Source organism: Acomys russatus, chromosome X, assembly GCF_903995435.1.
Source record: "Acomys russatus chromosome X, mAcoRus1.1, whole genome shotgun sequence".
Lineage (NCBI taxonomy): Eukaryota > Metazoa > Chordata > Mammalia > Rodentia > Muridae > Acomys > Acomys russatus.
In genome coordinates this window covers 81,579,228-81,603,947 of record NC_067169.1, presented here as the reverse complement: position 1 = coordinate 81,603,947, position 24,720 = coordinate 81,579,228, and the positions used below count along the sequence as shown (strand labels likewise).

The 24,720-nt window shown below is 35.8% G+C and overlaps 1 protein-coding gene across 2 annotated transcripts in view; it reads right to left on the bottom strand.

Annotated features, from left to right (window-relative positions):
- Positions 1-1,879: 1,879 nt before the first annotated feature.
- Positions 1,880-24,720, bottom strand: part of Tbc1d8b (TBC1 domain family member 8B) — a 68,031-nt gene continuing 45,190 nt past the window's right edge. For both annotated transcript variants that reach the window (XM_051141261.1, XM_051141263.1), the window contains 11 exons: positions 16,634-16,751; positions 14,733-15,018; positions 13,383-13,512; positions 12,759-12,857; positions 10,251-10,319; positions 9,856-10,096; positions 8,831-8,896; positions 6,915-6,998; positions 5,611-5,667; positions 3,797-3,894; positions 1,880-2,424 (listed from right to left, as the gene is read on the bottom strand). In XM_051141261.1, coding sequence (XP_050997218.1) covers positions 2,032-2,424; positions 3,797-3,894; positions 5,611-5,667; positions 6,915-6,998; positions 8,831-8,896; positions 9,856-10,096; positions 10,251-10,319; positions 12,759-12,857; positions 13,383-13,512; positions 14,733-15,018; positions 16,634-16,751 — 1,641 coding nt within the window. In that variant the 3' untranslated portion in view covers positions 1,880-2,031. The remainder of the gene's footprint in view (positions 2,425-3,796; positions 3,895-5,610; positions 5,668-6,914; positions 6,999-8,830; positions 8,897-9,855; positions 10,097-10,250; positions 10,320-12,758; positions 12,858-13,382; positions 13,513-14,732; positions 15,019-16,633; positions 16,752-24,720) is intronic.

Here is a 24,720-nt window from a genome sequence, read left to right as displayed (position 1 = left end):
GTAAGTAAAATGCATAATAAAACATTTGACTTTTTAATAAATATTTCATATTTAATATAATAATAAATTTTAACATTTAGTTTTATAAAGACAAAGTCATCTTTACAACATTTAATGTAAAAGGCATAATGCACTGGTCCAGTTTGACACAACAAAATATTTTGAATATTAGGAACAACTCATTTGCTTAACAAGGCAGCAGGCTATAAAACTATAATGTGTTTAACTTATTTCTCCTACAGACTCAGAAAATACATTGTTATCTTGTTAACCTTAATTTATAATCTTCTTGAAACTCAAAAATCTCTTTAAGTATTTATTTTTAATTTATTTAGGCTAAAATACAATATTTAGTAATCTTCACTATTTTGACTCTAAAATAATATCAAAAATTAACAACATATTCTCTTAAGAAAGTATTTGCTGTAAATATAACTGACAAAATAGTCAACAAAGTGTGTATATAAGCACAGGCCATATGCTTTTCTAGAGCTATTGTTGTATAATTTAGCAATCATTGCATAATAGCAGATGTGTGAGGGTTGTCATGTAAACTATTGACTAAGATTGAAAGTTGGGACATATTTTAGCAAATCATTTCTGAGTTGAAGCAGAAAGGCTTAGTTCTGATGTATCTCTTTTTTAAGCAGTGATATCCTTGAAAAGACAGCATAATCAAATTGTAAAGATACTGCCAGCATTTGGTCAAATCGAACTTAGAAATTTTCAAAGACTCAACTTGAAAATGATTAAATTCACTGAAAATAATATATGCTACTGCAACATAGCCCTCTGTGATAGATTTTGTTCACAGTACATTTTTGCCAAAGGCTGGTCAACTGCTTAATAAATCATTACTATCAAAAAATGGAGGAAGACAGGCCATGTCCACATGGTTTGCTTGGTTTTTGTTTGTTTTGTTTTGTTTTTAAAGTGCTATCAGAGTCCACATATATTTAAATGGACTGTCATGAAATGGCTGACCTAGAAGAGGCATAAATTATGTAAAACTTACACTTCTGAGTCAGAGAGTCAAATCTTTTTAGGTAGATGCTGGCAATTCTACATAGTACCTTAGTAAATATTATGTGAAATATGCTTCACATGCTTGCCAGACGAATACAGCAATTCACTCTTAGTGTAAGTTTTCCACACTATGTACTATTAAATTAAAATATAACTGGTGCAAATTCAAAATACAAAGCCGGAACACAATCACAAGCCATTCTGAGACAAATGCCACAAACAACAGCACTCTCAAGGATGTCTAGAGTCTCGATTTTTAGAGCCTCAGTCTAAATGAAAGAGCTATACAGACCACTGAAATGTCTCCTAACCTTTGTCAAAATTGCTGGCTTTATTCAATTTAAGTCTAATTCCAGTGATGCTTTTCTTTGTATCAGCCCAGAATCTAGACTTCTTGATTTGTGTTGGTCAGCGAAAGAGTTCGTAGTGTGAACCAGCAAATTCTCAATCCCTCAAGAACAGAGAACGCAGAAGTTTCTTTCCAAAACCATGTATCACTATACTGAAGATTAAGTTTTAAAAGTTAATAATCTTTTAGTTATATAACTTCAAAATCAGGGCCCTAAATGGCAATTTCCTAGATAATTAAGGCTACAGCTCTGAAGCCCAGCTTTCTACAGTGTTTTTACAGGTCTGGTACGATTCGAAAAACAAAGCTTAGTGATATGCCATAAAAGCATCATTAATCAGCCATCACCACCTTTCAAAACATCAATCATGTCACTGAAAAAGCAGCACAATCCTGTAACTGATTCACTAAAATGATATGGTGGCGCCCTCTGGTGGTTTCACTGAGCATGTGCGCCTGATGCTGCATATCTTGTGACACAGAGTAGGAAATTTTTTTTTTTTTTAAGCTGCAACTAAAGGAATGAACCATTGAACTTCTGGCTATCTTCTCTTTTGCCTTGGAGCACATAGGTAATGCGACATATCCCTGAGAAGTTTTCCCAGGAATCAAGCTGATAGTACAGGACTCATGGTAAACCTGATGATGGCAGAGGTTTACATCTTGGTCCTAGACCTTAACTGCGAGTTTTTTGCATTTTCTAGCTTGGCTTTTAAATCTAAGGGTCTCTCAAAAAACCTCACCAAGGCTGGTTCATTTAACAGGGAAGCAAGAATCTGTTCAAATGCAAAAGACCACTGATGCTCTTCCCTGGGAGAGGAAGGATCTTTCTCTACATTGCTTTCTGCCTTCTCCTCACTGGGTCCAGAATCACAGGCTGTCTTGGAGAATCCTTTGGCTGATGATGTGGGGCTATGGAGTTTCCTTCCAACTTCTTCCATCCTGAGCAGAAGGTTGGTTACAATAGCAATGGCTTGATATAATGACTCTTCTTCGGGATCCTCATGAAATAAATTATACAGGGTCTTTGAAAACTGAATGAACTGTGACTAGGAGACACAAGTTGGAGATACATTTTAACACTAGACTCAGAAAATACAAGTGGAGCTTACAAGTAGATAGCATCCTGTATAAAATGTATAATATATAACCTTCACCATACAACTGAAGACTAAATTCATGATACATCTGTGCTCGATTGAGGAAGATAAGTCTAAGGCACAGAAGAACCTTTCATTTCAGCCCTCTCACACACTGCCTAATCAAAGAATGTCATTTCCAAACTAATTTCTGACAGTTTTATTGGCACCAAATATACATGCTTGCCAGTATTATTTACTGTTGGGTGACTGGTTACCCCAAGTTTCATATATTCCTCCAAGTAATTCTCATCAATCAATTTTAAGAAAAGTATTATGGACTTTGGTTAGATCTCAAAAAGCTACAATGGGCAGTGAGCTCAGGTGACTTAATTTGAGGGAAGAATGACTTTTGAGGTCTACCTAGTAGTGAAAGAACTATAAGAAACCCCCTTGGATGTGCTTATCTTTAAAGGCAGACATGGGCCCAATATTAAGAGAATCTAGTTAATCTGCTAACTGCCCCAGGTAATTCTAAATATTGCTAGAAAATACTTGCCAATTTAAAATGTATTCAATTAAGTCATTTGACCCTAAAAGTTTATATGCATACAAACAAGTACAAATAATGTTTCATAAAATATATTGTAAAAATGCTTTACTCTTTTCTTTTTATTATACTATTCATTTATAATGATTTTAAAATAAATATTCCATATTGGCTTATTCTATAAAGTATTTATTTAATCATCAAACTGGAAATTTTATTAAGACACTCTAATCTATGGTAATTTTTGTTTTGGTAAAGTTCTGGGAAACTTCAGTATCAAAGCATCAATCAGCCTTTCATTAAAGAATATAAAAACATATGGACCATTAATGTATAAGAAAGCAATCAATTTACGTCATGTTTACACTAGTCCTTGGTGTTGCTTATGCAGCCTCAAACACAAGACCATTAGGCACTAAAGTGAGATCTGTCTTAGGAATTTCTTAGTAACTAGCAATAGATTTGACATCTGGTAGACAACTAAGTGTCTACTCGATAAATGTATATTGTATGTACATTTTCCTTTAGAAACACTAAACAATGTACGTTTTCCTCTAGAAACACTAAAAATATTTGTGTTTAAAGTATAAAATAATTCAAAAATCTGTTCACCTCCTTCATCATTTTCTGAATCTTATAAGGATGATAACCTGTAGATTTTAAAACAATTTTTATAATACTATATAAGCTATTTTCCCTTCCTTTCCTTTTCTTTTGTGCCATTTGTGACCATGGGTTTCATATACTCACATTAATACAAAATTAAGAATTTTCACTTGGAAAATTCTATACCTGATTCATTCTTGGTAAATCTTTAATATTTTCTTCTTTTTTGAGAAGCTCATCTTGCCATTGACTTAAGTAGGCTTGAATATCAATTTTTCCTTTGCCTGAATGAAAGAAGTAAACAATTTTATAATGAACAGCTCACAACATTTCTCCACATCTCAAAATGAATAACTGAAATTGAAAGATATTTCACTGAGGTCAAAGAGCCCATCTCTTTCAGTCCAGGACACAATCCGAATTTAGATTGGACCTCCCTTGCTGACTTTCAGAAGACGCTCTCCACTTCCATTCAGACCAGTGGTTCTCAACCTGTGGGTCGCAACACCATTGAGTGTCAAACGACCCTTTCCCGGAAGTCGCCTAAGACCATTGGAAAACATACATATCTACTTTATGATTTATAACAGTAGCAAAATTATAGTATCAAGTAGTGATGAAAATAATTGTATCGTTGGGGTCACCACAACATGATAAACTGTATTAAAGGGTTGCAGTGTTAGGAAGGTTGAGAAAGACTAATTTTGAGCAAAACTTTTACTTTGGAAAACTTGGGGAATAGCAAAAATATGAGCAAAGAGAAAATGATATATTTAGATGAAAACAGCACAGTGGATCTGATGATAAATTTCATGTAGGCATACCCATATAGCCTATCATGCTTAGTCTTTTCTATATCAAGTTTATATGAAAGTGGCTATTGGTGGCTCTTTTTCAAAAATTGAAAACACTACTTATTGATGCATTTGCTTAAAGGGTTCAGTCAAGATGGTATTTTGTGATCCTTAAATTCTTATTTAAATATTCTTGAAAACTGGGTAAAATACTGGAGGAATTATGTTCAACTAGATCTTCAGCGATTATTATTATTATTATTATTATTATTATTTATTTTTTTTCCAAGTCAGAGTTTTCTCTGTGTAGCCTTGGCTGTCCTGGATTCACTCGGTAGACCAGGCTGGCCTGAAACTCACACAGATCCACCTGCCTCTGCCTCCCAAGTGCTGAAATTAAAGGTGTGTGCCACCACTGCCTGGCTTCAGCAATTATTTTTAATCAAATATTTTAAAATGTAGAATGATGAGCATTAAATGAATGATTTCAGTCTCTATCAAAATATCAAGTGTACGTACTACTTTATTCTATATTCTTATATTTCTTTGCATTTATCTTATTTTAAAGAAATATTTCTGAAATTATTCTGAAATTTCCATGTTAACTTCTTTTGCATCACAGTTTGCAGTGAAAATAACTGAAAACATCTTAATTGTTCATCAATATTAAGCTAGTAATTGAAAAAACATCTTCCAATCAAATCATGAGATGTTTTGTTTCCATTGAAAGTTAAAAGAGTAAATAAATAGACATGGAAAATTATCCATGATGCATTATAAATTAAGTAGAACAGTGCTTATGGATTTTTAAAAAGAGAGATGTCTACATGTTTATGTATACAAGTCTGAAATGGATATATCCAAAAAATGTGACAGCCTTTACTTCTGGTTAGGTTTATGTGGGGATAAGGAGACTACATACTGTCTGAATTTCTGCCACAAAGATTACCTCTTACTTTGCCAATTAAAATAAAATCTTTAAAATACTAAAAATGAAGATGGATCATTTTCTCCTAAATCTTTAGGACTTCTGAGATGTAAGCATCACAAGAAGAAATAACAAGTTGTCGTATTAAGATGATGTAACAAAATAAAACCTTATCAGGACAAATCTTTAGAGAGCTCCACCTCCTTCCCCTTGACACTGATTTATAGAATTGATAACTTAGTAAATTAAATTATATTCCTACATTGTTATCATAGTACCTTTTTCAGGGCTATTTCTTCCTGATTCTGTTTCCTTCTCATCTGCAGGCTTGGAAACTAAAGGGAAAAGAAGGCAACTTCATATTGTTAAACCTTTAACAGCTATCTTTTAAAAGTAAAATGTTATTTTGTACTAAGGCTTATAAGCACTTTTTTTTTTTTTTTTACCCACCAAAACTATTTTATGTGACCTGGCCTCCAAACAATAGAATGTAAATTATTAAAAATACTCATAGTAAAAGAATACTATATATTAATATTTTAAAGGTCCCAGAGGGTAATGCATCAAATTTAATACTTGTTTCTGAGTGATAGTTTCATCATTTGACTACATTCAAATTAAATTGTATTATTTTTATTACTGTGAGGAAGGCACCTCACAAAATGGAAGTATGAAAACAAGCCATGAGCCCCGAGTATGGCAACAACTTATTGGGAAACATTGTATTAAAGTCACTTCTTTTTGTATTCAGTGTCCTTATATATTAAGTGGTCAAACTTAAATAGAAGACTTTTGAGAATTTTGTAATGCTCACTTTATATATAGTAACCGAACAGACATGAATACATGAAAATTTTCCTCTATAAGACTATTAAATACCGCTGGGCGGTGGTGGCTCACACCTTTAATCCCAGCACTCGGGAGGCAGAGCCAGGCGGATCTCTGTGAGTTCAAGGCTAGCCTGGTGTACAAAGTGAGTCCAGGACAGCCAGGGCTACACACAGAGAGACCCTGTCTCAAAAAAACCCTAAAAAAAGACCATTACATATGTATGAAAATGAAGCATATGACACACACAAGCATGTATCACTTCCAATTTATGTCAGAAAAGCAGATTCATCCCTGTAGCTTACACTTGACTTAAAAGAAGTATTCACGGTTTAAATGAGAACTATGGCCTGTAAATCATCAAAGATTCTACTGGCTTCACTGTCCTTCATCAAAGCTTAAAAATGCTCTGATACACCTTAGAAATGTCATTGATACGATTAAAAGCAAAATATATTGCATATACTTTGCTTGAAACACTTGAATAAAAAGTTTCAAGGATAAAAATTGTTAAATACAGTCAGACACTTATAGGCTACAGGCTATGCTAACTGGATTGTAGTATCAAAATGTGAAAGGCCAGTGAGTTCATGTCAGGCAGATCTCCACAAGTAACCTGGCATCAAGACGCCCAGAGTCCCATCTACCTGAGAGGCCAAGGCAAGATGGTGCCTGGAGCCTAAGAGTTTGAAATACAGCAAGACCCAACTCAAAACAGCATAGCTTATTTTTACAAATGTAATCAAATATTTACCCTGGAGCTGACTGAAATAAAGTAATTCTTCTGTTGAAAGCTCATCGCCCTTTGAAGAAGTGTTAGACATCACTTCAGTATAAGCTGAAACACATAACCCAGATCACATTTATTAGCCACGAAGGGTAGAGAAACAGTTCTTATTGCTCAGACAAGTTGAAGAGTGGATATTAGATGAAGTATATAAGAAATATGCACATACAGAAATGTGGAAATAATACTGTTCTTCTCTGTTGTACACTGGATAAGCATTTGATCACTCTGAGTTCTATGATTTCTTACTTGCTTTTCTTCCTTTCTATTGCTTGAGAACTTCATATATTCATATACTATATTTTGATCAACTCCATCTCCCCACGCCTCTCCTGCAATTTCTTCCATTACCACTATGCCTTCTAATTTCATGGGCTCTTTTATAAAGCCCACTGAGTCTACTTGATGTCAAGGGCATGTCGTACATCATGGTAACCTACTTGCTGTTTTAGTAGGTTTCTGAGCCATTACACATTGAAAAAAATCTGCAATTTCTATTATTTCTGAACATGAACTCCCCACATGTTTAAAACCCCTGCACTAATAAGGAAACCATAAAGCTAAAACACTATTTGAAACAAATTCCTATTTGATATTTTATTCTATTTAATATTCCTACCTTCAATCCCTCTACCAACAATGCAAGAGATGGAAAAATTAAACATTCAAATGGTAACCTAACTTAATAACAAAATTATTCTTATAATTCAATTACTATGGGGTTTGCTTTTTGTTTTTAATTCTGCATTTTCATTTGAGTGTTTGAAGGATAAAAGATATTTTTAGGATTTTGTCTGCTAAATAGTGACTCCTTCCTAACCCGAAAAGCCTTTAAGAAGCTTTAAAAGGAATCCAGGGAGAGCATTAGACAAAATATGAGGTGTTATTTGATTTTATGAACTACCCAATCCAGGCTACTTTTTGCAATATTCTATTCAGAGTAGAGATGTGTTGGAAGTAATTTTCCTAAGGTCAGTGGAGAAAAACTTGATGAGAACTGGGAAGGGCATGGTAACTTTGAGATATAGTAGAATGGAATACAAGAGCTCTGGAGTCAGAATGGCTCTCATATCAACTATGTGCTGTTTGGCACATACTTGAATCTCCCCAAGCCTCAGCTTCCTTTTTGTTGTGAAAACTGGAAGAATATAATCTTTCACAGATTGTGAGGCTAAAATAAGGGAGTGCACATAACATATATTTTATAATGCATGTGGTTATGCACATGCTCATGCATGTGCCCGTGTATTGTGTGGAGGCCTAAGGTTGACATCGGGTATAAAGTGAACATCATGACATAGCACATGTTCAGTTCCATAGCCTTTGCTCGGCTTCCTTTTGTAAATATCTATTACACCTGCCGTCTGGTCCTGTATTCTGAATAATTTATGCCATCTGCAAGTTTGGTAATCTGCCTAAAGTGGATCTCTATTCTAATGTCAATGACAATGAAATATTGTCCCAATATTTCAATGATACATAATTTCTTGTACAAGCTTTCATTTAAGAGCTAGCTAGCTGGGCATGGTGGCACATGCCTGTTATCTTTGCACTTCTGAGGCTGAAGTCAGCCTGGGATACATATTGACTGAGACTCTATCTCAGACCACATACATGTATACATACATATATAAACAAATAATTGCCTAATAAGAAACTGAGGGTCCACCTGTTATACAGAATCTTTCCCATGGATTTCATTCCATCTATATCTACATCAGCAAAAATACTTATGATATTACTTGAGGGCTATAGTAAAACAATAACCTCACGTCACGTGGAAGATTATTTGAGTTTGTTAGAATGGAATTATATGTGCAATGATGCCTGTTACAATGGGATGAATCCTTACTGTATACCTTTGAAGACTGTTAGCCTCTTACCTGGAGGAATGTGCAGCTTAAAAAGCAGCTTAAGCTTCTCAGTAAAGCTTCCATTGTACATTATATCTGTTCAATAAAATTCAATTAGAAAAATCATATATCTAAATATTTAAGCAATTTCAACTAAAGTGATTAAGACATGAACAGTAGCCAGGAATTAGGCTTCAAAACATTGTGTTTCTTAAGCTAATAGTTAAACAACTACTTAATCAGCCAGATTGTTTCTTTCAGGCACATAAGCAAAACACTCCACCAGGGGAATAACGTGCTCTCTTCACTAGCTCCTTTCTTCCGCCCTCCTATTTCCCTTTCATTTTGAATGAAGCCTTACAATTCATTTGAGGAAAGAACTGCTCTTTGAGGTAATCTGTGAAGGGAACTCATTTTAGTGGGGGCAGAAAATGAAAAACAAAGGGACAAAACCTATAACATATCAACTCTAGGTACAACTCATTTGTTTGGTATTCCTGAATCACTTATCTAGACTATATGGATAGATTTTTACCCAAGGGGAAATCCTTTTGTTGCATCTATATATCTGGTGTAGGAAATTCCTGGGCATTTTATCCCTTTCTGTTAAAGCATTAAAACATCCACAACTAACAGCTTGCTTCTTTGAGAGGGTTGGGGGCCAAAAGATCGATATGTGGGGTTGGAGGGATGGCTCTGTGGTTAAGAGCATTGAATGCTCTTCCAGAGGACTCAGGTTTAATTCCCAGCACCTCTACTGAGTTCACAACTCTCTGTACTTCCAATTCCTGGGGATCTAACACCCTCCCACAGACATACATACAGGCAAGACACCAATGCATATAAAATAAAAAAATCATAAAAAGACTATTATGCATAGGTTTAACAACAAACATATATTAAAAAAACCCACAATTACTAAACCTGACTGTAATATAATCCAGAGTGAAACATCTGCCCAAACTGGCAGTAATAGGCAGCAGGACAAAATGGTTTTTTGGAGGTAGGGAAGATATTTATGTTTTGCTTTAGAAAGTTGAAGGGCATCAGCCTACCAATTGCACAGGAGAAGTCTTTGAAGTTTATAAGGCAATCAGAGTTGTCATCCAACAATCTGAACGTCCATAAAGCTAGCGAGTCTCTGTTTGCAGAATGAGCCCAGGGACTCAGCAAGTGATACAATACTCTGAATTGTTGGCAGTCAATCTGATACTGTTCCAAATATGACAGGCTCGGGTCATGGTGCTGCAATCCTGGACAACTCAAATACCAATAACAAGATATAAACAGTTCTTTCTATCAGAAACAAATAAAAGAGGAAAGTCATTAAATCAGAAAAAAGTAAAGCATTTCTTTTAAACATGTCTGTTAAAACATAACAATATTTAAGAGTAACTGTGATAAAAATTCTGTTAAAAGATCAGTTTTCATCAAAGAGGAACTACCGTACCTTAAAAATGACATAAAGTTCATCCAATTCCTGAAGGCTCATTTTCACATCTTGTGATACAACACGTAACTTTAAAAAGATTAAAAACAATTTAGACCGTAATATTCCTGTTTAGAAAGTCTGTCTTTGAATTCACTTAGTTTTCCTCTACTAGGAGGAAACTATACATCAATTTTTATTACAGCTCTATTAAAAATAGCCAAGTTATTTCTTGATTGTTCTTAACTGTTGAAATGACCTTGTTTCTGATATAACTATTTGACTTTAGTGTACTATACAGTATTAGATTGTTTCTTAATACTTTGTTGATTAATTGAAAAAGCAAAATAGGTTTCAGTATAATAAAAGATGTTACGAATAAATGTCAATAAGAAGGAAATATAATATATAAGCGGACAAGATGGCTAAGATAGAGATGGACAAGATAAAGGCAGTTGCTACCAAAATTGATGGCCTGATTTCAATCTCAGGGACCTATGCAGATAGAGAGAACCAAATGTCATAATTTGTACTCTGACTTCTATATGGATGCTATGGTACATTAGAGTAACCCCCCAATGAATAAATATTATAAAAAATTTAACTCAAATGTATAAGAAAATTGAACAAACAAAACAAAAATGATAACCAAAGAGCTACTCTCACCAGAAATCTGCAGACCCAAAAGGTTTTGTAATCTTTTTTCCTCACACTTTCTAATAATGGATAACTCCCATGTAAGCTAAAGCACAGAAATATATGAGTTTACTACAAAATCTACTATGTGACATAAACAAAACTGATCCAAGCATTAGCATTCACATTTCTTGTACATTTGAGTTAATTTTGGTGATGTGTTTTCCAAGAGAACTGTCTGTTACCTCAATTATTTTATATATATATATATATATATATATATATATATATTTGTACAACACTTAGGAAATTTATTTAATAGGTTTTAAATGTTGCAATCTATATGATGAGTACCTTAATGACTTCCATATCTATCTTTATGTATTATCCTTTTAAATTATTTATTACATTTATTCATTGGGAGAAGAACCTGGGAGGAGCTGGTGGAGGGGGATGAATATAATTAAAATGTATTATATGAAATTCTCAAAGAATTTTATCATGGTATACTACTTTGTGCACTGAAATGAGCTAGATTTAATTGCTTTCATAAAGAATGATCCTTATATATTTGAGTGGCTGGTATAATGTGTGATCTCATCATTTTTAAAACCTACTTGCTCTCTCCCCACCAACATGCATATATTTTATGATATTACATGTAAAAAGAAATCCGAATCATTGTAGGATAGTTATTTGTGGTGTAAGAACTTCATATTTAAAATGTTTCTGTAATTCTTTAATTATCTGTAATAAACATGTAACTATATTTTAAGTCACTATTTAGAAGCAAAAGCAAAGGTTCTCTGTCTTATGTTACATAATATTTCTGAATTATTTAACTGAAACCTAAACCTAGGCTCTTCAGAAAACGTAATCTTCCAAGATGGTATCTCTGAGGACCCAGTTTTTAAGTGAGGAGTTTTATAAAACAATAAATCATAATGATAAAAATATCAAACCATATAGAGTAATATAAATGGCAAGGTAAAGTTTTTCTTCTTGGGATCAGTGATCTAATCATCTCACTCCCTAGAGGAAAACAACATTAGCAGCTACCTATGGAACCATAGAAATATTTTAAGAATGGATTCTTTTTTAAAAAAAAGATTTATTTATTATTATGTATACAGTGCTCTGGTGCACATACACCTACAGGCCAGAAGAGGGCATCAAATCACATTACAGATGGTTGTGAGCCCCCATGTATGTGATTGCTGGGAATTGAACTCAGGACCTCTGGAGGAAGAGTCAGTGCCCTTAACCTCTGAGCCATCTCTCTAGTCCCCTGGATTCTGTTTTTTACCCTTTAATTTTTCCTTTAGGTATCACAGAGAAATAATATTTATTAGAAATACTGACTATTATGAGGGTCAGCTAATTTTTTACATTTTAGATTAAGTTTTAATTATGTGTATATGTGCATGTGTGGATTTGTGCATTTGAGTGCAATGCCTGTGAAGGTCAGAGGAGGGTGCTGGATTCACTGTAGCTAGAGGTGTAGGCAGCTGTAAGGGGCTAGATATGGGTTTTAGGAACCAAACTTGGGTCCTCTGGAAGAGCATGTTCTTAACCACTGAGCCATCTGTCCAGCCAAGCTATTCTTCCTGAAGCAGCGTGCCACAAATGTGTGTTGCTAAATGCCTACATAATAGCATTCAGTTCTGTTTCTCAGTAAAGTTGAAGGCCAAATGATACAAAATGTGTTGAAGTAAATACAACCATTCAGCCAGAAGAAAACATTTCTCCTCTAGAAATTTCCAGTGAGGCAAGCTAAGGCAGAGCCTAGCCCTAAAGTTGAGCCTTTTTTTTTTTCATTTTATTCACATGGAATTTTAAAGGAAGTTCAAGAAAAGTTAGTTCAGGGCTCTCCCCGACAGGGTGGGTACTTACCACATTCTGCTTTGTTGTTTCCTCCAGGGTCTGTATCACATACAACCTATTTCGACAGCGCATGCTATGTATATCTTCGTAGCGAATACTGCCATATTTCTGCAAGAAATGATTTTAGTGGATACTCATTCATAATAAATATCCACTTCTCTTACAATTGAATTTCATCAGACTCAATTCTCTGAGGCCTTGATTCTATTTCTAGCTATTTTCCCGATCTGTTTAGTGACGACACATTTTCATCCCCATGTATGTATGTATGTATGTATGTATGTATGTATGTATGTATACAATGTTCATTGTAGAAATTTGTATCTACTATGTGTCTTGACTGAGAACATTGGTAAAAAATATTAGTCTGTAAGAGAACTACTTTTATATATTGGTCTATATTTAAAAGTAGTCATCATTTGTGAAAGCAAGTGCATTTAGTCTCATTTAATGAAAAACAAATTGCGGCAGAGCAAGCTAGGATCAATTCACAGAACCCAATTATATAATTTAGATTTTTAAGTTGTCCTTTGTTTGACTTGTTATCTTATTCTTAATACATATGTATGCCAGGCAATTATTTATAAATATTTAAATATGCTACATAATCATATTTATGATATAAAAACTTACCTCATTGGACTCTCTAATCAAATCTGTAATATCCACTTTAGTATGACTGTTTTTTTCATCATTGAGATTTGAACCCTGCTGAACATTTGAAGGCAATGGGCTATCCTTATTAATGACATTGTCAAAGAACCTACCCCAAAGAGACAATAATGTAAGAATTAGTGAAAGTAAAATAGTTGTAACAGAGAAAAGCACAGCTAATGTCACCCAAGTCCGTCAGAGGTCAATTCTAACTGAGAACACAAGGAAAGGAGTGTGACGAAGAAGAATCTCAAGATAGTTGGGAATTAGCAAAATTGGGAGAAGGAATTAGATGCAAAGTTACTTTGGGAGTGAGAAAGAACATGAACGAAGTGAACAGGTTCAGCACATATTCAGCAAACACCCCAAGCCCATTCAGAAGGGAATAAATATCAGGTCTCTGGAGGCTTGAAAGGGGAAATAAGTTTTGAAAAGGAAAACTGAGGCCTTATCTTAGAGGTCTGAAGGCCAAAGGGAGGTGTTGATTTTATTCTGTACAGAACAGAGTTTGAGGAAGCGTTATAACAGTTGCCAATTAATTTGCATCCATTTAACTCATACAAATATATGCATATACCTCTCTATATACCCAAACCCATGTGCTCCAATACAAAGTAGCATTCATACAAAATCCCCCAGCAAAATAAAGTTCAACCTACTTGACTGATAACAACGGGAAACCAGGCTAATTTTCCCCACTGGATACTTTAATGTTACTAACTAGCTCTTTGCCCCTCGGATTACTTTCTATATAGACACATTCTAGCTTAAAGTAGAATTATTAATGCTATGGTTTATTGAATTAATGCTATTAACATCAATGGGTAAGGAACCTAAATCTTCACACCAAAGTGACTTACTTTTGCCGCATTCTATTTAAAGACAAAGGACAGCACTCTGGGCCTGGCTTTTTCTCCCAACTAGCTCTGTGACTTAGAACAAATTGTGTGAAGTTTCTTTTCTTTAAATTAAAAAAAAAAACAATTTATTCACTTTACATCCCTATTGTTACCCCCCTGTTCCTATGTGTGAAGTTTCTAAGGTTCAGTCTCTTTACTGGTAAACCAAGCAGACCGAATGATGTAATCTCTCAGATCTCCATTGGATTTAAAGATTTAAAAATTTCACTCATGTGTAAGTGCGTCTACATATCACACATGTTGAGGTGCCCATGGAGGCCAGAAGAGGCTATTGCGTCCCCTGGAACTGGACAGCAGCCTGTCACAGCTGCTGGGAACTGAACTCATCTGGGATAGGAGCAAACACTGTCAATTGCTAATCCATCTCCCCACCCAGCTCCAGATTTAAACACCATAGGCCTTCTAGTACCTGTTCAATGCTGTCACAGCTTCAGCATCATCTTTACACGTCAGGAGTTTGTCTAAATTATAGTCAAGGATTGCCAATCCCAGTTGTAAAATGGCCTTTATTCCATCGTAGAAGAAACAGTCCACCACATTCACTGCACTTTCGATAGGTAGCACGCTAATGAAAAGTGTGAGGAACCACGAGAGAGAAACCGAGGAAAAGAAGGTCATATCGGTCATGTGATCTGTCAGCTGAGGAAGGTGATCCCTGATAAGTTCTTCAAACACTGCCTGATCCACCAAGGCACCTGAAAAGCGTCAAAACAAGTTTTAAAACTACCACCTTCTAAGAGGCTTTCTTTGTGATTCCTATCCACTTTCATTAGCTTCCGCATAGAGCTCATCTCGCTTCCCCCAAATAGGAGGCCATTAGTCCTAGCCCATAATTTGCACATCTCTGCAACTGCTAGTTGAGTGTCATGTACCTAAAGACACTTGAGAAACTCAATTTCTATTCATTGAAGGGTTCCTGAGTCCTTCTTACAGTCAGAGACATGTACTAGATGCTGTAATTAATGATGTGGGCTCACCTTCAAAGAATTTAATATTTTTTATGGTGGTAGCATGTAACTCGGGGCCTGCGCATACGAGGCAAACATGCCATCACTGAGCTACATCCTTAGTCCTAAAAGAATTCAATATTGAGTAGGGGTAAAGATAAACGCACACATAACTATAGCAAAAGACAACATAAATCAAGATGTAGGCACAGCATGGAAAGCTTATGAAGGTACAAAGGACAGATTACACATCAGTGTTTAAACAGGGGATCTTTATATATTTGATTGCTAAAGATAATATCACACAATTAACAAAGGGAGGGTGGGAATGGGAAGATACAAGCAAAGGGATACCAATCTGGATGTAATCTGCATAAATTATAATAAATTAAAATAAGACTCCATTCTCTTTATATGTAAACTCACATAAATATGGAGACTTTAAGCTGATTAAAATCTGCCCCTATCAAGAAACTATTAAAATTTTCCTTAGTAGTTCTAGATGTCTCAAATCATTATTTTGACGATATAGTATTTATAAACTTAAATAATTTTCCCTTTCATTACAGAGCAGACAGGGTCCTTAATTTAAAAAAAAGGAAGATATAAAATGTATTTCCAACTACACATTCAGTATCAGAAGCTCTTTGCCCAAGAGCATCAAAAAATGTGACATTTTGATATTGCTTGCGCTTTCTGTCTTTCTCAACCTAACTTACCAACTTTTCAGTTTGGTAATTTAACAGCTAAGAAGCCGGGCATGGTAGTAAATCTCTGTGATCTCAGCACTTTGGAGGCAGAGACAAGTGGACTGCTACTGGGAGCTACATACCCTGAGCTAGCCAGACCTTGTCTCAACAAACAAACAAACACTCAGCCCCCAAATCCACAAATAAGACCACTCTCACACCAAATAGACAATAGACATTAAAACCGTTTAGAAAAGACTAAGTCTTCTGTGGTTGAAAAAATGTTGCACTATTCAATTCATATATTAATAGTATTTGGAGTTAGGACCTTTCAGAAGTGATTGGGTCACTGCCTTAATAAACAGATTAGTTGATTCATGGATTAGTGAGTTATAATGGAAGTGGTTTTGTTATTTTTTAAAAAGCAAGCTAATTCTAGTGTACTTGACCTATCTGGCCATGTGATATCCCATGCCACATTATTATGATGCAATAAGACCCTGACAACATGCTCAGCAGATGCTCTTGGACTTCCAGGCCTCTAGAACCACTAGTTAAGATAAATGTCTATTTTTTTTTTATAAATTACTACCTGTGCCTTTTAGTGTTAGCAGCAAAATAGGTTAAGTCAGTGCTTATGTGTGGATAATGTATATTTTTGTAATTGTTTTTACCAATGATTCGACGATTAAAATAATCAGGCAACATTCGTTCACACACAGCAACCAGAAGCCAAAAAGCTTCTTCTTCTTTTGCATATAGAAGCAATACTGAAGTCAAAATGTTCATTGCCTAAAATTCATAGGAAAGAAATAAAGAAGTGAATATTGCTCAGGGAATAACTGTATTTCTTCTTCAAACACAGAACTTTTCGATAGCAATAATGACAAGTGAGTAAATAATAATGGCAACATAGGGACTTGAAGCTAGTCCAAAACAAAGCAAGGTATAATCAGGCTAACATTTGCTAGTTAGGTATTTTACATAGTAATATTAAAGGGAAATGAAACAGTAACATCATTGATATAAAACACAATAAACAAAATCTAATTAGGCTGATTTCAAAGGGGTAAAAATCTTAATTATTAATAGTTTTTAAAACAAAACACATAATTATGAATGATACCCAAATATTGGAGAAGACAAACTACCTATAACTATTGGACATCAAATCAATCATTTTTCACTATGCACAAAACAAAACATCACTCCTTATTAAATACTTTGTCATCTTAGTTATTCCAATTTTCATGACTGTAGAATCTTGTTATCTGGTATATGCGATTTTGACTCAATTCCTAGAGTTTCTGCTAACAAAATAGGTTTTTTTTTAAAAGATATATTTGTTCTTTTCCATTTCAGTTGGTACCTAAATTTCTGCTTATACTGAGGGGAACAGAAAGAAACTCTTTCAAAATGCCACTTATCGAGGGCGTCATTATTCAATCTGTCTGATACTCCTCTGGAAGACTTCAGTTACAAAGCTATCTTTACTTGATCTAACTGAGAGTTCACCTAGTACAAAAGTCTTTTCTCAGGAGTGTTTGTTAAAAATAATCAGACTAATGGTCATGTCAGACCATCCTAGGTTGAACAGATAGTAAATATTTGGGAATAAGCAATGGTTGTCTATTAAGATTTATGATACATACATAGATAGATAGATAGATACATAGATAAATAGATACATAGATAGATACATAGACAGGCAGATAGATAGGTATATAGATAGATATGATTATACACTATGTAAATATAAACAGAGGGTCCTCAAAAACTTCAGAGACCCACAGAATATGTCATTTAAAGATATTTAAGGACTTTTTGACTTGAGACATGTTAGCTCTTGGCAACACCCTTAAGGCTATCTCAACGAAGATTAATGGCAAGCTAGACACTGGGAAAAATGTCCCAGCTCTCTCTAAAGACAATATGATGTCTAAAATGGGCAAGACTTGGATACAGGCTGAGTTGACTGCCAAGCTCTGCCATGACAGGGTAAGCAAGCCCATTGTACTTCACGATTCACAATGTTCTCTGCCAGATATAATGGTCCAGAAGGCTGAAGAGGATGCTCCAACATTATAGAGAAAGAATGGGTGACTGGCCAGGCAGTAACTGTCTCTGTCATCTCTCAGTTTTGGAAGCTGCTTGCCTGCACTTCCTACTTAAGGAATAATTTTATTTTATTTTTTAAATTTTATTTTATTTTATATTTTGGTTTTTTGAGACAGGGTTTTTCTGTGTAACAGCTCTGATTGTCCTGAAACTCACTCTGTAGTTTAGGCTGGCCTCAAATTCACAGAGATCCACTTGCCTCTGCCTCCCAAGTGCTGGGATTAACGGTATGCACCACCACCACCTGGCTAGGAAGGAATACTTTTATTCCTTCTCAAGTCTCTTATGGGGTTGAAGACTAGATAGTTAAAGTTTTGGTTAGGCTTAAATTGTTTAGGATTTATGAAAATGTTTTAAGGTCAAGAAAGTTGCTTTTAAGTTGATAAATACAAGATATGACAGAGAATGATTTAGTTACAAAAATTTAGACTCACCTACCTAGAATAGACAGTATTTTCTTCAAGATTGCCAAATACAAATGAGCTAAACATTTTGAATGTAACTTTTTCATATGGCTTGTCACATTGTTTCATAACTATATGTAGTTTATTATAAATAAATAAAGTCCATATGCAAAAATGTAAGCAGAGGTAGCAGCTATTGAGCATGTAGCTGCCTGAGGCAATGGGTAACAGATGGGCCAAAGAAGAAATTAATAAAAACATTTGAAGAAAATCTGGGGCTTTGAAAACCTCTAGCATATCAATGTATGTTGCTTTAGGCATATTTATAGCTTTATGAATATTTTTTCTGAGGTGCTTGGTATAAAAGCCAAGGCTTTATGCATGCTTGGAACGTACTGTATTACTGAGGTGTATTATAGCCTGTATGTATGCTAAGAAAGAGAAAGGTGAAAGGTGAATCTCTCACCACTGGCTAATTTTTGGACTTTTGGCAAGAGTAAAGTGGTAGAGAATAGAAAAAGAAAAGAAAATTCATCATTATCAGTCTTACTTAGCTGTGAACTATAATAATGGCTGAGCTTGCAAGATATTTCCCCATTGGCACAACAGTGGTACAAATGTGGAAATAACCAACCACTTTCTGATTATAGTTAAGGCCCACTCCACAAAATGAGACTCCTTTCTGGCATCATTATCAAGCCAGGAACCTATAGCTAGAGAGATCATAGCTCCTAGGAGAGAACCTACTACTATTATTTTGCTAAATGAGCATAATATTAAGCCAACTCCTAGTGATATCATCATACCCACACATTAAGGTATCTCCTAACCTCTATCAGAGAAACTGTTTGCAATAGGTGATGATGAACATAAAGAGCCACAACTAGGCAAAGTATAAATAATAAGAGACTATATAACGTTCAAGCTTCCCTGGAACCTACATACTGAACTTCCTACCCCAAGAGCTCAGAGGTCAGTGCAGAAGAAGGGGAAAGAACAAGTGTAAGAGCCAGATGTGGTCAAATATGAGGCACCAGAGTACGTGTGAAAGTCATACCCCACTCTTCACTCAACTGTGAAGAATGTCCTCATATTTGACCATGTCCCCTGGATGGGGAGACCTGGTGGCACTCAGAGGAAGGATGGCAGGCTACCAAGAAGAGACTTGATACCCTATGAGCATATACAGGGGGAGGAGGTCCCCCTCAGTCACAGTCATAGGGGAGGGGAGTAAGGGGGAAATGGGAGGGAGGGAGGAATGGGAGGATACAAGGGATGGGATAACCATTGAGATGTAATATGAATAAATTAATAAAAAATTTCAAAAAAAAATCCAGATGTGGTGAACAACTGCAAGAAACAGTTTCTTCTGGATAAAACAGGACATCTGCAAATATGAACTCACAGTGGTTGTTACAGCATGTATAAGACCTACGCAAGCTTAAGCCAGACCAAATGCCATGGAAAAGATGGTTGGGAACAAAGTGCCATTCCTAACTAAGGAGTTATTGGCAATTCGGAAGGGTCAGTTTTCATGATGAATGCAGCCTTTAACATGTCTACCAAACTCTAGTGGAAAGTCATCCATCCGAGAATATTTAGGCAGCACAAATTGGTCTTGATGGGGAAGGGAAGGAAAAAGAACACAAAATTGGGTGGAAAGGTAAAAAGAGTGAATCTGGGAAGAGTTGGAGCAGGGAGGGTAAATGTGATTGAAACTTGTTCTATAAAGTTCTCAAAGGACTAATGGGAATATGTATTCAAAAAGTAATTGCAACAAATAAGTTAGGCCCACCAAAAATATTTTTAAAACAATACTCTTAAAAACTACATATCTTGTCTGGTTGTGGTGGCTGCATGCCTTTGATCCTAGCACGTTGGGAGGTAGATTTAGGCAGATCTCTGGGAGTTGGAGGCCAGCCTGGTCTACAAAGAGAGTTCCAGGATAGCCGGAGCTGTCACACAGAGAAACCCAGTCTCAAAAAACCAACCAACCAATCAACTAACAAACAAACCAATCAACAAACAACAAAACAAAACAAATACCTTCCATATTTTTCAGTAACTTAACCAAAAAGATAAAAACAAGAGGGTGAACTCAAATTATTACTATATGAAAAGAGGTAACATACAAATATTATTACAAAAATATAAAGAATGTGGTAAACAACTGTATGTTGAAAAATTGAGCCAAATGGGCAACTTTCTTTTAAAAATGCTAACTACAAAATTCAGTTCCAGGGGAAAGAAAAGTCAGAATTGAGATATGATACAATAAGAGACTGAATTAGTAATGGAAAACTTCCTACAGAGGAAATGAAGAACAGATGGCTTTATTGGCACATTCTGCTAAACATTTAAAGAAGTAACACCAGTGCTTCACAAACGATGTAAAACCTAGGAGGAAGAAACCTAATTCATCTCATTCGAAGAAATCCTGCCACCAAAATTAGACAAAGATATTACAAGACAACTACATATCAATGTATTTTGTGAATATGAATGTAAAATCCTTGACACAATAATAAGAAACCAAGCTCAAGAGCTTATGAAAATATCATATACTAAGAGCAACTAGGGTTTATAATGGGAATGCAAGAGTAGTGTAAAATATGAAAACCAATCAATGAAAAATGTCATTTAAATAAAAAAGCCATGATAATATCAATGAATACGATGAAAAATTATTTGACAAAATTTCATGAGGCCTCAACCTTACACAAAGAACTACAGGAAGCTAAGGAAATTGGGAACAAGAGAAGTGGCCTTCTCCAGGGAAGAGTATATCAACTGGTTCTCCAGGGCCAAATGAAAACATACATACAGGTATCATTATATAGACAGAACGGGTTATATTTAGGAATATATACATATATATATATATGTATATATATATATATATCTAAGCAATAACAAGTAGTGAAAAATAGAGGCCATGAATTTGAAGGAGAATAGAAAGGGGTTTATGTGAGGGTTCCAGAGAGAGAAAAGGGAAGGGAGCAATGTTACAATTAAATTATAATCTCTTTTTTCCTGTTTTGCTTTTTAAGACAGAGTCTCACTATCCAGCCCAGGTTGGACTTGAACTTAAGATCCCCTGACTTAGCCTCCGAGTGTTTGGGTTAGGTGTGTACTTCACTGAGCTCAGCATCTATACGCTTTCTCATGTTAAACAAATCCCCAAACAAAATATGAAAGAAATTCCTGATAATCTACACAAAACCTTCTATAATTAACTGTCTACTTTATGACAGAAGACTGCTTCTTTCTAAGACAAATAACAAGACTAGAATATTCATTTTAAATATAACTATCATGCCAGGTGTGCTGGGATACAAGTGTAGTCCCAGCTGCTCAAGAGGCAGAAGTGAGAGAATTACTGAAGCCCAGGAGCACTAGGTAAGATTGGGCAATAATGAGACGGCACCTCAAAAAGTAAAATAATCGTATTAACAATTCTATCTAACATATATTGAAGGTTATCCATTTAGGAAAGAAAGAACAGCATTCAGATTGGAATGGAGAAAAATGTCATTATTTAGATTCTATGATATCATATGTTGAAACATGCAAGAAACCCACAAACTATCTCCTGGAACTAATGTAAGTGCAGCAAAGCTAAAGAAGACAAGATTGATCTATACAAAATTGTAGAGAAATTTTAATTCAGAACATGGCCGCTCTGGCAAGTGATCACATCCAAAGACCTTCGAGGTCTGAGTGATCTATCTGGTCAGAATACAAAGAGGCCTTTAATCCAGGAGACAGGGTCAAGCAGATTTGAGTTCAAGGCCAGCACAGTATAGAGCAAGTTTCATGTAAAGAAAAGCTGAAGTCAAGGCTTGTACCAGCATGCCCTGAGTGGCAGAAAAGGTGACAAATCAGAAAAAGATCTGACAGAATAGGATACTCCCGACTCCCAGGAGAAGAGAAAGGAAAAGGGTAAGTACTTAAGGGAGCAGTGCAGAGTGAGGAGAGACGAGGCAGTTTTACCTGGAGAGTTTTACAGAGAGAGGATGAATGGGAGAACAAGCTAGACATGAGCTTGTGACGATAGACTGAGCCAGAGAATGAGAAGGAGCCAGAAGATCAGAGCAGATTGCTGACAAGCAGGAAAATGCAGGGGCTCAGAGAGAAGCCAGGTTGATTAAGTCAGCTGGGAAAGGAGTTTGAGCCAGAACAACGGAGTTGAACCAGTCAGCCCAGAGCTCAGGAAAACACAAGAAAGGGTGAGTTTATTAAACAATAAGTCTTAGAGGCTGAAAATGTTCTAGGCCTACGTTAACAGACAACTAAAACAGGCAAATAAAAGTTCCTGATACACAAAATGAATTGTATTTTAATATACTAGCAAGAAATAATAAAAAGAAACAAAAGTCCATTCACTACAATTTCAAAAGGATTAAAATACTTAGAAATAAAATTATCAAAAGAAATGTTAAGATTTGTATATTGAAAGCTATCAAATACCTTTTCAGAAAAAGAAACTAGAGGCCTAAATTTAAAAAAAAACACCCTAGGTTCATAGTTTGGCAGATTTAATATTGTTAATAAGTTGATCTGAAGATTCCATATAATGGCTATCAAAATCTTAGCTTTTGTTCTAAGATAACAGAGTATATTTTCAACCCATAGCCTAAATATCTTAATAATCTCATTAAAGAGAACTGTTTACTGAACTAGTTGTTTCTATATACTCACTTAATAAATAACATCCTATAATATTTCAGGTATTATCTATTTGTGTCTAATAGCAGCCAACTACCTAATTAACACAGTGCATTACTAAAGAATTTTTAACAAGGACTCCTCCCTCCATTGCTTACAAAATAAATTTTGAATTCCTTTTATTTTTTCCTATACAGGGTTTCTCTGTGTAGCCCTGGCTGTCCCAGGGCTTGCTCTATAGACCAGGCTGGCCTCAAACACATAGTGATCTGCCTGGCCTCTGCCTTCAAAGTGCTGGAATTAAAGATGTACACACCACCACAGTGGTAGGACTGGGATACCAAGCCAACCCAGCCACGAAACCTTTGCCCTACAATTTGCCCTGCCTGCAAGATGTGCTGTGGTAACGGGGATGGTGCAGCACTGTGTCTAACTAATGACTGGTCTAACTTGAGACCCACACCATGAGAGGGAGCCCATGCCTGACACTGCCTGGGTGGTCAGAAACCAGAGGCTGTAGGGTAGAAGCAAACATGACTGACAAAAAGTCAATGATATGACTCCTAATGATAGTCTTCCATAGTCATAGATCAGTTAACCTAGCCCAACTGTCATCAGAGAAGCTTCATCCAGGATGGAAGCGGATGCAGAGGGCCACAGCCAAAGATTAGGTGGAGACAGGGAAATCCTGTGGACAGGAAGGATTGTAGGAGCCAGAGGAGGCAAGGACACTATTAGAAACCCCACAGAATCAACTAACCTGGGCACATGGGGCCTCACTGAGTCTGAATGGATAAGCACGGAGCCTGCATGGGTCTGTGCTAGGTCCTCTGCATATATAGCTGTGTAGCTTGGTGTTATTATCGAGCTTCTAACAGTGGGAGTAGGAGTGTCTCTGACTCTTTTGCCTGCTCTCAGGACCCTTCTACTCCGACTGGATGGCCTAATCCAGTCTTGGCATGAAGGTTTGTGCCTAGTAACTTGATATGCCATGTTCAGTTGATATCTCTAAGAGGCCTGCTCCTTTCTGAAGGGAAAATAGAAGAGGGGTGATCTGGGGTAGAGGGGAGATGTAGGAAGGAGGGGGGAGGAATGGAGGGAAGGGAAATTGCAGTTGAGATATATTGTATAAGAGAAGAATTAATTTAAAAAATAAACTCCTAACCAATTCCAGGCTACCTGGTGTTTTCTCCAAATACATTGCTGCTTTATTCATCCTTCACTTTATTAAACAGTACAGGGTTTAACACAGTCCTTTCACTTACAAAGTTCTTTAATTCCACTTCTATATATCCAAAATTCACAAACTTCCCGGACCTGAAACTGCTACCACTTTCAGTGCCTTCTCTGATCCTCCCATCGGAAAACCATTTATTACAAATCCTGGCCACACTTTGTATTCATCTAATATTTTGTCTTCTTTTTCAACTTCCCAATAAATATTCACTTAACTTCCTATCTATTGTGTGCATATGCATATGTACATGTGTGTATGGGTGTGCTCTTCTGTTGCAGGCACGTGTGAAGGCCAAAGGTTGATGTTGTGGGTGCTTCCTCAATCATTAGTTCCA